Here is an 18,443-nt window from a genome sequence, read left to right as displayed (position 1 = left end):
TATGTTCCTTCGAACTCTCCCCCCCCCCCACCACCACCACCCTACAGGGCCGGTGTTCTCCATTAATACAGGTTCCACTAATACTAGGTTCTGGAGTTGTGTGTCATCACATCGATCACTTGGATGATGAATGGTTTGGACCCCCCCTTGTGCATGACTCAAAGGTCAAAGTTATACTTATGTTGCTAGGATAATAAACAAGTAAACAATAAACATTTATGTCTCGTTGATCTAAGCCGATTTAAGTAATTAAATCTCAAGCATGATGTTCGAAATTTTGCCGATGACGGCCGCATTTATTGAAGGTCCCATTATTAAAAAGAAATGAAGCGGATTTGAGAAAAACATTGAATAGTGTTGATTGATGATAATCACGTGATGTGTTCGCCTGAAATATCTAAATTTAAAATATAATTTCCGAACAAATAGTGCACACATTTAAATTTCATTTTGTGCAGATGACACCCAGAAACGTACACATCTTGTAATATTCATGATCCAGTTTTGTCAACGAATACTATTGTTGACTGCATATCAGACTTCAGAGGATTTAAGATAATTGACGGAAAATTGATAGAAAATTGGGCTTCTAATTATTCATGTCCCCACAACAAGTGCTTTGCACTGAACCTTCAACTTAAAAAAGGTAATAGTGTACCAAACCTCCTCCCAATGTAATAAAGGTGTATAGTATGATTTTACACTATCAATGTACATTTAGATCCCAACATCATTAATATTCGGAATACTTGCACCAAAAGAAAATATCCGAATCAACCATATGCTGTTATAATTGCTGTAGGCTGGATTACTGCAATTCTGTACTACTACTATATGGATGTCCCGATGATAAAATAATGCGATTACTACGTATTCAGAACATTTCGACACGGTTTTTAATCTTACAGCCTAGAGATTGTAACATTAATCCAACTGAAAAGCTATTTTGCACTGGTTACCAGTTTGGGCTAGAATTTCATTTTAAATTTTACAGCTGCCACATTTTATAATCTATCTCTATCATATACAAGTGATCCGGTTAAATATCACGAGATATATCTCAAAGAACCCCAAAAACTGGTGACAAACTTTTTTTCTGGAAACTGACAAAGCTATAGGCTAAAAACTTATGGAAATAAAATGTCATACGGTGACAAAGCGTTTTGTATAGCTGCACTGGTTGAGTGGAACAAACTACAAATTTATCTTAATACATAAAGAAGCTTATGAACCATTCAAATAGGAGCTGAAAAGATACATTTTAAAGTGTTTTATTCATGACTTTGTTCAAGTTCTTTGACATTTTACATAACATAAGCGAATTCTTGGAGTATAATTACTGTTTCAATTATATATATTAATGTTTTATAAATCCTATATGTTTCAAAGTCTTACAAATATTTATTGTTATAATATTTATTATTATAAAGATTAATAAATTTAGAAAATATTTCCAACACTTTTAAAGACATCCGGCAAAACTATATAATTCATACAATAATGTTTATTAAACTTATTACTAAAAATCTAAAGCAGTGAGTTGTATATAAGGTTTTATGTTATAGTTTTAAAACAGATACATTTTTTATCGAAATTACTAAACTACTAAACGGGCTTGATAATTACACAGCGTTATCTGCAATCTTAGTTCTTACAAAGAAGCTCTTCAAACGTTGCTGTCTTCATAAAGTCACCCAGGTCAACTCAATGAAAACATAAATTGGCCTAAACATGTAAGCTTCAAATTTATACTTAATCTGGAAATAATATGGTCTTTTGCCTTGAAAATTTGGGCAAAAATTCACACAAAATCGATTTTAGTCTTCCGAACCACACAGACTATGGCAGTTATTATGAGCACCAAACAAGCTGCTGCCGCAAACGCAATGGGAATTATGACGTTCAAGCCGAGTCCTGAAATACCAAGAAATGGTCATCTATGGTGGCCTAAGGCTGCCACGAAGTTTTCCAAATAAAACATAAGCAGAGTTTTTCAGAAATATATTTATATTCTTTATTTATGTGGAAAACTACAGTACGTGACAGCGTTAGGCCCCCATAGTTTCTAATATATAGACAGAAAAAAGAAGGCTCGTTTGATGAGTGTAATGGTTATAAATATTAATATTCATAGTTTAGTGGTGCGTGTTTCGGTTAAGTGTATTTCAAATATATTTGTTGTAAAAATAAAGCAAACAAACAAAAATATCAATACTGATACGTGTAAGTGCGTGTGTTTTCTTAATTAATAAGAGTGCGCATGTGCATTTCAATTGCTCTCCGTACCTGTTCCATTCACGACTTCGTTGTTGGAAGAGGAACCTGTGAAAGGTGACAGAAATCGGATATTTATAAAGAAAGAAAAAAAAAAAGAAAAGACAAATAGTATATTCACAATCATGTTTCTCGATTAAAAACGCCAAGCAATACTTTTTCAACGGAGGAACATTGCAGAAATGAAACCAACACTCTTACTTACCATCATATTGGCATGAGCTGTTCTCGCCGTTCCACAGACCAGTAGAAAGACAAGTTCTATTGGCTGATCCTTGTAAAATATAGCCGTTGTCGCAGGCAAAGGTCACTTCAGCTCCGACCGTGTAACCACTGGTCACAGTCTTCTGACCATTTGGTGGCGTCTCAAGTCGTGGACATAGCACAACTAGTGGATGATTTAACAATCAGTTTTCCATACAAGCACAAACAACATGTGGAGAATCTGAGTATCTAATTGTAAGGTCAGACAAAAAAAATCTATCAATTGGTTAACGAGCTACGACGCTATGCAGTCAGAATTGGATCACACACACACACACACACACACACACACACACACACACACACACATATTCTTTTCGGGGAGTCAGCTGTAAATTCCTCACATAACTTCGGGTGCAAAGGGATATGCTGGTAAAAACTGTTAAAATAAAAACAACTTATGCATACCTGGTTCCGTGTCAGTGACAGCTGTAGCATAGTCCTCAACACTATTCTTGGTCGCCTGGGCAATGTCGGTGTTTCCGGTTGAGACGTAATCAAAAATACATTGGTCGTTGTCTCCACAGATAAGATAGAGTTCGGTGGTGTTTGCTGATGAGAGGGAGACCTCGAATAGGGGCACAAAACTGGTATTCTGGTACGTGGAATGATTTGTTCCAATCTCGTATGTAAACAGGGTTGTTGCAGACGAGGTTCTCCCTGGACGAAAAACATGCATTTTATCAAATGACCCAAAATACCATGTTAGTTTGGCAGGTAAGATAAGATGAAAATACGGAGATATACATCTCCAGTGAGGTATATACAGAAGCTTTTGAATGTGCTTTCATAAACGAAACCATATTGCTGCGTAAAGACCCTAATGATTCTGAAATCGACATCTTGGAACGCTGGATTCCTGCACTGTACAATGTCCCAATTTTCATTCGTAATTTGACTATAACATACAAAGTGCAACTAACATGTTTCTCCAAAGTTGTAATGAATATCTCTGGTACTGGAATTGTGTTGTAGTATGATGCCAGAGGACGCCACCAGATCATCTTCTGAATTGTCATTCCAGGTACCCAATAACCCCTCTGTCTTATCTGTAATTAAAAGCAATATTATTAAATTTTACTTTGTAACACACAGACTCACCTTTGCAGTAAACGACAATATCATGCGTAGCAAACTGACACGTGAAAATACAAGCTTATACAGGTACCGTCATAACAGAACCTGGCACTAGACTACGTATTAATTGTCTACTTCAGCATTAAGCTACTTTGAGTTCTCTGTGCATCACGAGCTGATTTTGAAACTTTGGAAAAGAGCAAACACTTATATAATGATTTAAACCAAACATACTCTTCATAGACTCAGGTAGGAGCAGCATGAAATTAAAAATCCCCGCTACGTGTGTCACAGTGAGGGAGACGCCATCACTGTTAAGGTCCACTTCCGTGACGGACGTGTTCATGTTTCGTTCAATGGTAAGACCTGGAATAAAATAAAATAATTGATAACTAAGTTCTGATTTAAAAACTCCATAGGGTCTTTTGACGCGTACTCGTACTCCTCCTCAGATAAATTTGTTCCAAGTAACGAACAACTATATATATAAATATATGGAATATGAGAATAGATAGTATTGTAAGGTATGAACGTGAGAATACTGAAAATAAAGGTATCATTAAGCCGCAATGAAAGTTATTATAAAATTACAAAGAGAGACATACATAGAACGTGAGACAGATAGACAGAGGGAAATGGTACTAAAACCAGCTACCGTTGAATGGCATTTAAAGTCTCTACCTTCGTAATTTGTCACCCTGTCTCCAAGTTCATCAAAATCAATTCTGACTCCGTCCACTAGCACGTCGATTACTCTCAGCAAGCTGGTCTTGACTTCCACCGTGCTGCCGTTTGACCCTTTGAACGCAAAAGCAGTCCACCCAGTGGCGGTGGGACTGCCACCTACGGATTATACAGAATTACGCCATATTGAATGTTGACCTATGGGGCGGATGCTTATAGGACGTTTTTTTAAGAAAACATTTCATTATCTATCCTGGGGATTTCACGATAATAGAGTTTGGTTGTGCTATGAATGTTAATTAAACTCTCAATTATTTCGTTCTAAATTTTGAAAATGACAACTAATATTCCATTCCGTCATTCCCCTACCGCCAGCATTTTGTACTGTCTCCGCTCTGCCCTGCATGGTAAAGGAATCATCGTTGGTCTTCACAAGGGTGTATTCACCAGCTCCATTAAACGTGTATCGCAAACCGTCCAACGTGATGAAGTGGGGGTCTCCGTTACCGACAGCTGAAAATTAGGCTCTATTCCCATAGATTTTAGATCGATCTATCCCCGCGGGGAGTCTCACTAGATTACTTTCAGATAATCCGACTTAAATGTCCGTCCCGCCTACTACAAGTTGTAAGGAGGTAATTAACTTTCGTGTCCGCCCGGCTGACAGCTATTTAGCGTGAACCCCCAGGGAGTTAGGTCGATCTAAAGTAGGTCCATCTAATCTATGGAAATGGGGTGTTAGACCTCACACGTACATCTAGACCGACGAGTATATAGTTCAAAGCATCGTATACCCTATACAGCTCTACCCCAATACTGATTTAAGCATATTTTTTACAAATGCCAAACCTTAAAGCCCTTATTTTTAATAAATGTTCCAATAAAAAAGAATAACAAAAGAAACAATTAACAGATTTGTGACTCACTGAATTAATAAATCAGTTGATTAATTGATTAGTTAGATCGCTTTGGCCGCATTTACATCGAGTTGAGCCATGGCTCTACAAAGCCACGACCTAAATATGGCGGACGTACATGAAAGGAAAACCGCCTAATCTTTTAAAGGTCTCTCCGCCTCTCACACGCCTCCTCAAGTGTCCTCCCTGCGGGGGTACAGTCATTAAATCTCGGCTCTATTGGGACGACACATGGGGATGCGTGTGAGAGCCGGAGAGACTATTAAAAGATTAAGTGTATTTTTCCTTTCATGTACGTCCGCCATATTTATGTCGTGGCTTTGTAGAGCCATGGCTTAACTCGATGTGAATGCGGCCTAAAACAGGTAAACTGCATTTTCCCGAAACGAGCAATTACTGACATGATAATATCAATTACCAGAGAAAATAAAATTATCTGAAGTATACAGTACTTAGAACAATTACACGTATATATAACATGCACCTGGTCTTGGTGGGCGGTATCTGCTTCCATCATCAGAGGGTCGTCTCCCCATGTACGTGTCCTGACACAGCTGTTCATCTCCCGAGTACTTGCAACAGAGATAATACGGCACGACATCAACAGCAAAATGGCCGAGGATCGGAACAATTTTCGTCCCTTCACAGCCCTTGTAGTGGTATCTGTCCAGTGTTCCACCGCCCAGCTGACCATCGGCGACGTTGAGCAAAGATCCTTCACTATTGTAACAGCATTGCTGACCGGCGCCAGAGGGACTAAGGTGTTTATTGAAAAAAAAAAAAAAACGCATTTGGTCAAAGTCAATTTGAGGCGAAATTTTCAGGAAGATACCACAAGTAGGCCTCAATATAAACTATATCCAGAAAACAAACTCACCACCTGTGTTTATTTCAGATAAACAATGAAAGGAGAACAGGGCACAGAATTAACACTGGTAAAAAGCTGCTCTCCTGTAATTAGTTTCTTTATTATTTTTTAGAAAAAACGCGCAGTGGGGAGTGCTGAGAAGAACACCTTTCCATTAAGGGAGGTACAGGAAAGAAACCGCCAAAAAACAAAGTAGCCCATACCTACAAACGTTTGAACGAAAACAACTAGACGCCCCAGGATGAAAACCACAGCTATCTGGGTCACCCCTTCTGCAGGCGGGGTCCTCCGAGAAGGTACCACGGTCTCTGCTGGCCTGGCGAAGCGTGACGGGGCACGGAGGAAGATCTGTGGGCAACGGCTTTTTGGAATCACTGTCGAACCAAGCCTGACACATCTGCTTGTTCACATTTCTGAAAATATTTTTCACTTTGTCTTTGACGTCAGTCCATTTTTCTTGTGCTACTTGTTTTATTCTGCCTCCTATGTAGTCCACGGCTTTTGTCAGACCATCGATGATACTTCTTTTACGCTGGTTTTGCGTGCCTTGCTTTATTTTGGTTGCTATGTAGGCATTCATGTACCACTGTACTACATGGATATCCGACCATATGGCAGCTGCTCTGTTATGTATAAAGAAAAATATGTGTAAAGGTCCGAAATCATTACTCAAAGAAAGTCTATTTCCGTTATTTTAAATAAATATAAAAAAGTAATTAGAAGGACGTTAGGGCTAAAACATGCCTTATTTTTGTAGAGAGAATGAGAGAAAGAGCAGTCAATGATGCGCTGTAGATGTTTAAAATAAAATTGATAAAACATGCAGCTCACGTGCAGTTTGGTCCTGAAGCAGAACCTGCCGGAGTTAGCCGAATAGCTCCGAATTCCGCTATATCACCAAAGTTCCCTTTCCTGTTGAGGAGGTCGTCTAAGTCTTCAGTACCATTGTTTGATATATTTGTGGCAATACTGATCCATTTTTCACGGAGCTCCAGACTTCCTCCACTGAAATAAAACATCTAATTAATTATTTCAAACATTTTTTATTTCTTAAAATTTAAGGTGTATTATTTACAAAAATGTCACCTTTAAAATATGGAAAAGAGAAGCTGACATATTGTACATCAGATGAAAAAGGTCAAAAAGAGAAGAATAATAATATCTATCAAGACACATTTTTCCAATTTAATCAAGTACGCGGATTATTTTGAAAGCTCATTGTTTATGAAATTGCGCATGATTATCACAGAATATAATATAATATAATATAATATAATATAATATAATATAATATAATTAATTAATTAATCAACCTGTAAGTGAGCAGGTCCAGGTCTAACGTCGACGCTTGAAGTTCTGTCGGGTCCCACTGGATCACATAGGGACCCTTGTCCCACTTTTCCTCATCAACTCGAACAATTTTAGGGTCACCTATCGCATCCATGTCTAGAAAAGTAATACTTGTATAATACGCCACCCTTCACATAAGCTCATTACTGAAACTTCCTACATCATTTACATGTTTGATCAAATTTGTTCAGTTTTGCTCTGTGCCTTACACTCTTTTTATATAAATAATTTATTCACTTATCAATCAATCTATGAGGTACCCCGCACAAAAACGCAGTAGATACTCCAGCGCAGTAGACTAACTGCAATCATACTGCAAACATGCCTCAAATCTGCTTCGATTTGGGAGCTAATTAGCATATTTGAAACATGCTTCTATCATGCTGCTAATCTACTGCATTAATGCTCCTTTCTGTACAAACCTATGTACTTTTTGGAGTAGAATTGCAGTAGGTTATACTGCATTTCTACTGCAAATATGCTCCACACAACTACTGCGTTAATGCTTCTTTGCTACTTCGATACTACTGCATTTTCGTGCTACTTTCACAATCTCACAAGTGATCCTGGCATTATTTGCACAATGAAATCAATAGTTAGATAATTAAGACGTTTAAATAAGAATTTTACATCAAACAAATGCCTATGTGGTTATACAATAACAGGTGTATACATGTCCTGTACTGTATCTATAACAATATAGTATATTGTATTTAAGACTGGGTTCCCATTCCTGGATTGATCCAACAGGATCGGTCCATCTCCACGGGGCCCCTCGCTAAATTGCTTTCAGTCCAAGCAGCTTAGACGTCTGGGATGCCCACTAAAGCTTCTAAACGATAGTTAATGCTCCCTAGAATAAGCCTCAGCAGGCGTGACACACATATAAGCCGCCTAAGTTAAATGCAATAAAGCGAGAATCCCCACGGAGATAGTTAGACTCTGGAAATGGTCTCTAATATTCTAGATTCAAAACATACTCCACATGTGAAAACTGGTTATTACATCAAGCTGTTTAATTGAAGAATACACAATAAAAAATACCCTGAATGACCATGTAAGTAATTGGAAAAAAGTCTTATTTTCACGACAAGAAAGTAAAACACCCTTTACCTGGAACAAACGTGCTGCCTTGACTAAAATTCTGCCCTCCATTCTGAGACACGTGTACTGACACCTCCGATTTTCCGGTCTTAAACAAAGGCGGCGAGTAGCAGGCGACCCTCAGTGTGTTGACAAAGTGACCGGGGACGACAATGTCATCAAACTTGCACAGAAACTGGCCCGTGGAGTTAAAAAAGCAAGGACCAGAGATTAGGATCTCGGTACCTCCTAAAGCGTTTCCTTTAACAGGGGAGATCCGTAGTTTAACTGAAAATGCATGAGCTTATTATGATTACAAATTTCACTTAGATAAAATAATAACATATTAACAGACCAGTCTCCTAACTTATATTTTAATTTATCAGTAATAAAGAAAATCAAGTTACCAATGATAATGAAATGAATAGTCTGACTAAAGAAGTATATACAGGTATTTTGTTTCTGAATGTCTTATATATTAATATGTGGATAACAAGATTAATAGAAAATTAATTTAAAGACCACGGTTGCAAAGTTTTCACCAACTAGATGTAGTATGAAGTGAGAAAAATAAGTAAATAACTTAATTATAAGACAATTTTTTCGGATTAAAATAAATAATGAAATAAATAAATCAACACATTGACGAATAGAATTGAACAAATAACAACTGCAACATGAAAAGTAATTGTAAAAGAGATAAACTGTCAGTCGGTGACACTTACCCCCCACATTGCAGCCACCGGCTTCAACACCGATGTCGTCTACTCGGAATATCCACCGTCCGGGAACGTTGACGTTGGTGGTGTTCTCTATGTCGACGATAGAGGGCGTTCTTGATCCGGGCACTACGAAATACCGGAGACCGTCACCAGCATTAAAACCCGCCTAAATAAAAATAAATCCGTTATCACCCTCAATTTGAAAAGAATGATTTTTACATGTTTAAATGTAGAGTTAAAACTCTTAATTTTTTTACGATTGAAAAAATCTTGTTCGGTTAATATACATGTACATTATGCAAATTGTATATGAATAGAAGATGATGGCAAGTATTGCTAATTTTAGGTTTTGACTTATTTTGTTTGTTTTACTGTTATATGATGTGTTAAACTGTCTTTTTTCTATTTGAGGGGCTGAGCATTGATTTTCAATAAAAACGATTATTTGTGTACGCAATTGACTGAATTGAACAATATTATTGCCGTTGTCATTTCAATTGTTTTTTGGTATCTTATTGATAACATAAATCAATATAAATCGATGCTCCACCCACCTGTGCCGGTGTTTCCCGATGCGATGTCCCCGTGGTCCACGTCACTTCCTTGTAATTAAATATGGCAAACGAATGGCGGCCATCGGTGACCAAAACCACTTGGAACGTGTTTGTCTGAAAACATATTTGCATATTTAAAGGTGCTTTTTAAAACCAAGGCCACATTTTTTTATTTTATGGATGACATCCTCTGGGGACCCCAAAATCGGGGCGAGCGGGCGAAAAAAAAAAACAGTCCAAAAAAAAAAAATGCTTAAGAAAATTTATGTTTTCAGTACACAGCTGGAAACACTAATTTACCACAGAAACACGTATCAAACTAACAACATGTCTTTATCCATGCTCTCAAAATATTAAAGCATTGTGAATAGGGCCTACTTCGTAGAAAGGTAAAAAGTCATGAATATATATGCTGCATATTACCAAATCTATTTAAGGTTATTTCATGCATTCTGTTGGTATAACAATCAATAAAACAAATATCAAATAAACAGCGTGTCTTTATTTGTACTCTCAGAAAATTAAAGCATTGTAAACACTTCACAGAATTGTTAAAAAAATGAAGCAAAGATAGGCCTATGCTTCCTACTACCAAATCTAAAAAAGGTAATTTCGGTCGATGCCATTTTGTCTACTTCGACTCACACGTAGCAGCCAACTATCGGGTGGCCTGTCCGACCTTCAGTCCACCAAATACCACGACGCTCTTGTCGACCCTTTTTTCGCTACAAACAAAACCTGGTATGTGCTGCTTTGGACAGAATGTCACTGAAATTTTCCGGGCGATCATCGCTGTTCGCGGCCAGCCTTTCGTATAATTTTAAAAAGGTGATATCTCCATGTCCAATATCAATGGCAAACCAATCCAAAACGACGGCCCCCGTCCTCTTTATGACTTTAATTGTCGTGTATTTTGAAATTAATGCTAGAGATGAATTTGACGGCAAAGCGGCCATATTTCCACGTGGTGATAATTCGCATGCGCAGAAAGCTCATTTTCCGCACTCGGAACTACTCGGATGTCTCCGCAGTCGACAATAACAGTATGGAGCTTGCAGAATTAGCCGAGGATTGCCGATTGCATTTTCCGGCAAATTCAATAACGACGTTTGCCACAACCGAATTCCTTGGGGTTTTTTTTTTTTTGGAGAACGGACGAAAATCGGTGCGCGCGCAGGATGTCATCCATAAAAATAAAAAAGTGTGGCCCAATAGCTAAAACTAACATATTCAGATTATGTGGCTCACATACAGGGAGTAAAATAATATATCAAATATCATTGAGGCCATCTTTCGATAAAAACATATTTAACAAATATTATCCCGAAATGCTTTTTTGTTGTGAAGGGGGGCGGTAGAAATTTTCTCCACGTTCACATAATTTTGAGATATATGTTGCAAGTTGAGGCATTGTGAAAATCTTCTGTGGGCCGTGATCTGGTGTCAAATCTGTCATATCTTATTATTTGTTGCTTCTGTATGTGGAGTATTATCATTATTATTAAGGCCACCTTTCAGTTTCCAACATGTTTAAAATAAAAGAAGGGACACATTTGCTCTCAATCATTTTGTCTTGAACAAATAAAACCAAATGCATCCCACTAAATACAAATCTAAATCTATCTTCCGGTATATCTAAATCATATCTATTTATCTATCTATCTTCGTGCCAGAAATATGTCAGTAAAATTTTATGTGTTATGTATACTGACACTACTCCGGTAGTTCCCGCCAAAGTAGGTGACGTCATCATAGGTGCAGACGAAGGCCCAGGAAGCCGTGAACTTGGACTGTGACACGAACGCCGCTCTAATGTCACTCGTGGCTCTGTTAAGTATGGACCGATCTGTCGTCTGTCGGTAGAAGACTCTTCCGTGGTTTTCTCTGGTGTCCACGTCAGCCCAGAAGGGGGCGATTAGCCTCCGGTTGGAATCCAAAGGGAAGGCTTGAGGTGTATATGTAGAGACGGTGCCCAGGAATGATACGACACCATTGGTATTGACCTGATAATCAATTAAAAAATAAAGCAAAAATAAAAGATATGTACAAAAAAAAAAAAACAAAAAAAACAAAAACAATGACTGAATAGATACATTAATTAAAAGACAAACCAATCAATGAATGGAATAGTTAATAAGTAAATTCAGTAAACGATAAATATATAAAAAAATGTCTAATTGCTTAAATTACTATTTAAGCATATATAATGGGCAGACAGATAAAAACTACGAGAAAATATAATACAACCCCTTTAAAATCCTGCTAGTTTTAGAAGCATGTCCAGGCACAAAAAGACAAAAAGATAATCATCTGGAAACAAATTAAGGAGTTCTTGACAAAACACGACACATATACCAGTACATCTCATGCACACGCGCGGCAACGGATCACGTACTACATATTATGTTCAGTTTATTTTATTAAAGTCTCACCGATAAGATAAAAAATAAAAAACAATAAAAGTTAAAACAGTCATTACAACGAGACAGTTCTGTAGAGAACTATGAGAGACTAAAAACTAATTACAGTTTAAATACATAAAATTTCTTCTTAATCCCAAGAAAAGGCTACAGGCTTTGGCAGTGCTAAAAATCATTTTTGGATCATCAATCAGGAAAAGAAATTTGCTTTGTTCATCCAATAAATCAAAATCCGGCTTAAAACATTTAGCAGTTCTAATTAAATCAGTACGATGATCATTAAAAAATGGACAATTAATTAAGAAATGAATCTCATCCTCAACACAACCTGATTCACAGAGTACACACGTTCTCTCCAGGAGTGGAAGTTTTTCATACCGTCCAGTTTCTATTCTGAGTGGGGCCACGCCACATCTCAGTTTAGCCAATGCCTGCCGATACTTGAGCGATAAAGTTGGTTTCTTAACGTATTCACTAACTACCAAGTCTTGCTTAAACAATCTAAATAGCCTAAGCTTATTTCCACCTCCATTTCTACGTGGGGTATCATCCCATAGTTTCGCCCACAAGTCGGAGTCACATTTAAAAGCTACACTCTCCCTAACACAATGAAGTGTACTAGCTTTGAGTAAATCATTGTCAGTTAAGTACAGGTGGCTTACTCCCACATCACTAAATTTGTCTTTAACCCTAGTTATCCAATTTTTCTTTCCATTGTTTGATACACTTAAACTCCATAAAAACACCTTTTTAGTTAACCTATTACAATCCATATTAACTAATCCACACCAAAAATTTGTCACATTAATTAACTGCTTTTCAAAAGGCGAAGTCCATCCCTTTTCAGAACGGGTGGCAGCGACTGGCGCGTACCTACCCACGCCCAAAAAATACCTGCAAGCTCTATTGAAAACAGCATTAATCTGACTAAATTCCTGGAGTCCCCATATAGCAGAACCATATTCTAACACAGGAGCTACAAGTGCATCGTATAATTTTGTAAAGCATGCATAGGGCATGCCCCCACAAGCCTTGCATTTTGCAATCAGAAGACCTAGAGCTCTGCTTGCAGACTTAGCTATACATGATACCGTCTTATTCGCATCGAAGTGCTCAAAATACCACATACCCAAGTATTTATATTTTTCAACAATATTTACTGGAAAATTGCCACATTTAAATACGTAATTTGTCCTAGGTATTTTAGGCGACCTAAAATGGACTATCTGGGTCTTGTCCTCATTCAGAGTCAACTGCCATTTATAACACCACTTGTGCACTACATCAAGCATTGACTGTAAATCCTCCTCATTCTTGGCCAAAAGCACAACGTCATCTGCATAAAGGAGCAAAGAAATCAGCTCATCATTTACATTAATGCCCTTACCCAGAGCTTTAAGATCATGTACCATATCATTAATATAAATGTCAAAGAGTAAAGGTGACAGCAAGCACCCCTGTTTTACTCCAGTTTCAATGTCAAAGAAACCTGTTGTATAGTAATTTACCCTAACACAGCACTTTGGGTTATCATATAGAGCCTGGAGGGAATTCATAAAATTTTCACATATTCCTAGTTTAAATAATTTGTACCATAAAAGAGACCTATTAATTCTGTCGAATGCTTTTCTTGCATCAATGTAACACGCATATATGCTCTGCTTTAGCTTTAAACTGTTTTCTATAATACTGGTCATTACATACATGTGATCTAAACACCCACGGTCTTGTCTAAAACCATTTTGCTCGTCAACTATTATTTCATTATCTTCGGCCCACTTCGATAATCTCCTATTCAGAATAGATGTGTATATCTATATATGCTAGATGATAATGTTATTCCTCTATATTCTAGTGCATTGCATGAATTAACACCATTACCTTTAGGTATGGGATTAATGACGGACCTAAGCCAATCGCTAGGGACAACAGAATAAGCAAAACAGTACTTAAATTGGTTATACAAAAATATAATTGTTGTATTGTTTTTTAAAAACTTCGAAGGTAGGTCATCAAGCCCGGGGCTTTTACCACACTTAGCACCATTAACTGCAAACTCAACTTCTTTTAATGTAATATCAGTGTTAAGACTGGCACTCAAATCTGGTGTATCAAGGTCACCCTGTCTATAACTATAAAGTTTCTCATTAACCTGGTCTAAGAAAGATTTATCAAAACTATCACAATTTTTATCTGACACACTGAATAGACCTGCATAGTCATCTTGCCATTTCAATAAAACCTCAGTGATATCCGTGGAAACAGTTCCGTCATCTCTCACTACTTCCATGGGAATGGTGCTTTTTCTATCCTTCTGAATTCCAATGCGACCGATGTCTCTCCAGAAGTTCCGTGGATCACTGGTTTGTTTTTGTAAGAGTTCTTCTTGCAATCTACGCCAAAACTGGCGTTTTGCTCGTTGTTTAGCATGATCAAAATCACGCCGTTTGCTTACATAATCATTTTTCAATTGTAAAGAGATTCTACTATTTGATTTCACTGATGGCCAAAGGCGTTCCGAATCCCTGACATTTTCCCACATTATTTGAAGCTCCTCGTTCCACCATTCTTTATTAGGTCTGAAATACTTCTTTGCCCAGGTGCATCCACCACCCACAGATCTATAAGGAAGTTTGGTTTTCATTTCACTCAGTAACACAGATTTAAATTCATTATAAACATTATCAATATTTGATTGAGTGAGATCCATGGTAGGAATATTTTGTAACAAAGCATTAATTTTGAGAGAAACTTCATTAGAATTCATGAAGTCGCTTGGCACTGAATCCACATTAAACTTGTAATGAACTTCCGTTGGCACATGTGAATGCTGAGATGAAATCTGACTGCTGACGAGCCAACAGAGCGTTAAATACTCTTCCCTACACGATAGGGGTCGCTCCGAGTTTACCCGAACAAATAAGAACAGCGTGCTCACTCTGTGTGCAGAGTTGGACTCTGTATTCAAATTTGATAATGACAGACGTTCTGTTTTTCTAGAGCCCTGATTATTATTTAATAACTGCTTGTCAGTATTATGAGCCCAGATCCCATATCATGTAAATATATTTCATGGGCGTGTTCTCTCGTCAGATACATGAACCTTGGCCCACTTTATCAATACATATCCATCTGGACTGAAAGCCAACAAGCCTTGTCTTGTAATCCAAACTCTGGGTGGGGGGGAAAGGACCGTGGATGCGTAGACCTGCCCCGCCCCCCCCTTGCATGGGGTTCGGCATTATTTTGGCATTTTAGGTACGGTTTAGAACTATGACCCCATTCCCATAGATTTTAGATCGATCTATCCCTGTGGGGAGTCTCACTAGATTACTGTCAGCTTAGCCGGCTTAAGCCTCTGTCCCGCCTACTAAAAGCTGTAAGGAGGTAATTAACTATGGTGCGCGCTCGGCTGACTGCAATTTAGCGTGAAACCCCAGGGGAATAGGTCGATCTAAATCTAAATCTCTGGATCGATCTAAATTTCTGGGAATGCACCCTATGATTCAGCTAGTCAAAATTCTAATTTCAAGAGGGGGCCATTGGTGTGATTTTTTTTCAGATATCGAAGGAGCAGGGGTTAGGACACCTTGACACCCCGCCTCCACAAATGCGCCACTGGATTTGTATATACATTCGTTCTGGATGTTATCATATATTTCAGTCTGGCTTAGGAATTCGAAGCACCGACTTAAGTAAACGAGGTCACCAAATAAACAACAGAGATACATGTATTTAACTTGCAAAGACAAGTAGGGGAGACCGGGGCTAGTTGGACCCCCATCAATTTATGACAAAGTAACTATCGGGTAAAAGAACTGATCACATAATTCTGTAAATTGTCCGTATCCAATAGTGCTAAGAAAGCGTCAGCAGTGAGTCCAAATGAAATAATTTAGCATCTTGAAGTAACTTTATTAAAGAAACTTAATGGGGGGCCAACTTACCCCGGGGTCCAACTAGCCCCGGTCTCCCCTACCATCACCAGCGTATGTTAGATAAAGCCATGTTAAACGAGGCCAACACTACATGTACTAGGACACAGTGAGCAAATAGAGGCTGTCTTGCCTTGAATCTTAAACACAGGCACGTGGCCTCTGAGATCAAAGTGTGTTAAAGCGGACACACACTAGCTTCGCCATGAACTATCGTTTTATGGTTTTCCATAGTGTTATCGTGCTATATACAAAATGGATTTTAGTTATATCATTTTCAGCTTAGCTCACTGTTGACCAAGAAGTTTTAGACATCTAGCTCAACATAATTTAGTTCGTAACCCATAAACAACCGAACAGAAAAACACTGCAACATTTAATATAACACAGAAAAAAAATGATTTCTTGTAAAAGAAGTACTGTAGACATACTTTTCACTTTTACATTAAATACTTTTGCTGTGTAATTGTTACTAAATATGTTCTGATTTTTCAAAGAAGCTCAGAAAAAGTGCCATGTTTAATTTTAAGCAGAAAAAAAAATGTCACATCACGCCCTTCAGGAGAAAAATACTTTTTTTACTTTTACATTAAAAACCAATTGAGTTTAATTCTGTCGAGTAAAAAGCTACTTATAAGTCCTTGGTCTGACTCGGCATTTTAGTGATACTCCATTCGCTTTTTCCAACTCCAGTCGATGACAATTTCATCCAAAAACCACGCATGCGGTTTTTCTTTTACTCTAAATGGGCCTTCACTGGCATGCGTTGAAACAACAATATACAACGTGAACCTCTGCCCAAGACAGGTTTCAACTAAAAGCTTGCAGCAATATTGCAGCAATATAGCAGCAATATTGCTGCAAACTAAACGTTTGCAGGAGTTTGCAAGAAAAAAAGTTATCCTGCTAATTTGCAGCCATTTTGCAGAAAATTTGCTGCAAACTTGCTGTGAATTTGCAGCAGGACTGATATTTTACTAAGGGACATCATGGAATATAAACGCTAAAATAGAAATAAAAATCACAGTGCTGCTAAATAAATATTCTTGCAGAGATGATAAAACATTCAACTTACATAAAGGCTGGTGTGAAGTTGGTCAAAGTATGGAAACCCTATGGACAGCGAAATGGCGGACGTGCTGCCGTCATCATTCACCGGGGCGGTGACGTCTCCGGTATTTGTGCCATGCGGGTAAAGGATACCTTCTGTTTGTGCGGATGTCAAACTCCGTTTCAGGTGTAAAAGAAGGAAAATCACTATGGTATGTTTCAGGTGCCAGGTCTCCATTATCTCTACCCACAGCCTGTGTAATCCTACAACCACACCGCTTCTCGTTTTTGACATTGACTGTAAATCAGGTGCCTAAAAATACCGTAACTTATTGTACCGTATTGTACTTGGGTGATTAACGATGTGTAAAAAAATGTTAACAATTCTTTCAAAATGCAAAGGGCAGAGGTGTGTTCTCAAAAGTTGCTAAGTGAATAAAACGAGCAAAGTAAAGTTAATGCTGGGAATAATGAGAGCCCAAATGAATGAATAAGTTTAGAAAAATAAAAAACATTTCGGATCCCTCTGTACAATTCCAAGAAGACCACACAGCCTCGTTTTTGACCACTGATTCATTCAACAATGATCTAATGTTAGACAACAAAACAATCTGACCTACCAGTATTTACCTAATCATTAGTGGCTGATATCTGCGCAATGATAAGGACTGCCTCAATATTGTTTCAAACCATTTTTATATTTGCGAGTGTAATTAATATTTATGTTTATAGATTGTGTTTAAATATCCTAAATTATAAATATTGGAGACGGCTAACCACGCTTATTTGTACCAATTTTTTTGTAAGTCGTCTCTTTCATTTCGGAACAATTTATAACTACTGTAGTTGCTGGCCGTGGTTGGTCCGGGCTCGGTAGCTCAGTTGGTTAGAGCAGTCGCATGGTTTTCGAGAGTCCCGGTGTACCATGAAAATGTGACTCCCCTAAAATGTGACTCCCAAGTCAAATTTTTATTATGAAAATGTGACTCCCCCCATGAAATATTGACTCCCCCACAGAAATTTATAAATCTTTTTTTATTTGAGTATATGACTTTTATAGTGTAGTATGCATAATGTAGGATACATTGGCACTTTTTGTTAGTTTGCAGGTGAGAATTTTAATGAGAAAATAAGAAAATTTAAAGTGTGCTTATGAAGAAGCTATTTATTTGATATTTGGTGATCATTTCAACATCTTTCCCCATTATACTTAATGCAAAATATATTGGAAATATTTGGAAGTTT

At 37.7% G+C, this 18,443-nt stretch overlaps 1 protein-coding gene across 1 annotated transcript; it reads right to left on the bottom strand.

The window, feature by feature from the left end:
• Positions 1–1,310: 1,310 nt before the first annotated feature.
• Positions 1,311–17,514, bottom strand: LOC106179915 (sushi domain-containing protein 2). Its single transcript, XM_087016249.1, has 17 exons — positions 17,224–17,514; positions 11,506–11,796; positions 9,794–9,907; positions 9,243–9,405; positions 8,548–8,805; positions 7,398–7,530; positions 6,916–7,089; positions 6,288–6,707; positions 5,701–5,972; positions 4,669–4,812; positions 4,297–4,458; positions 3,850–3,981; positions 3,462–3,587; positions 2,947–3,198; positions 2,480–2,662; positions 2,287–2,322; positions 1,311–1,914 (listed from the first exon to the last, which is right to left on the bottom strand). Exons 1-17 carry the CDS (start codon positions 17,491–17,493, stop codon positions 1,802–1,804), a joined length of 3,243 nt encoding a protein of 1,080 aa, XP_086872375.1. The 5' UTR covers positions 17,494–17,514; the 3' UTR covers positions 1,311–1,801.
• Positions 17,515–18,443: the final 929 nt, after the last annotated feature.

Source organism: Lingula anatina, chromosome 6 (assembly GCF_051362555.1).
Source record: "Lingula anatina isolate TDL-2025a chromosome 6, LinAna3.0, whole genome shotgun sequence".
Lineage (NCBI taxonomy): Eukaryota > Metazoa > Brachiopoda > Lingulata > Lingulida > Lingulidae > Lingula > Lingula anatina.
This window is presented reverse-complemented; position numbering and strand designations above follow the sequence as displayed.

What these genes read in the sequence shown, in the direction of transcription:
- LOC106179915 (XM_087016249.1), bottom strand. Translation starts at nt 17,493, where the DNA reads ATGTCAAAAACGAGAAGCGGTGTGGTTGTAGGATTACACAGGCTGTGG. An exon ending in GCTTCAGGACCAAACTGCAC is followed by an intron (nt 6,708 to 6,915) that starts GTGAGCTGCATG and finishes TATACATAACAG; the next exon opens with AGCAGCTGCCATATGGTCGG. An exon ending in TTACAACTTTGGAGAAACAT is followed by an intron (nt 3,199 to 3,461) that starts GTTAGTTGCACT and finishes TTTTTCGTCCAG; the next exon opens with GGAGAACCTCGTCTGCAACA.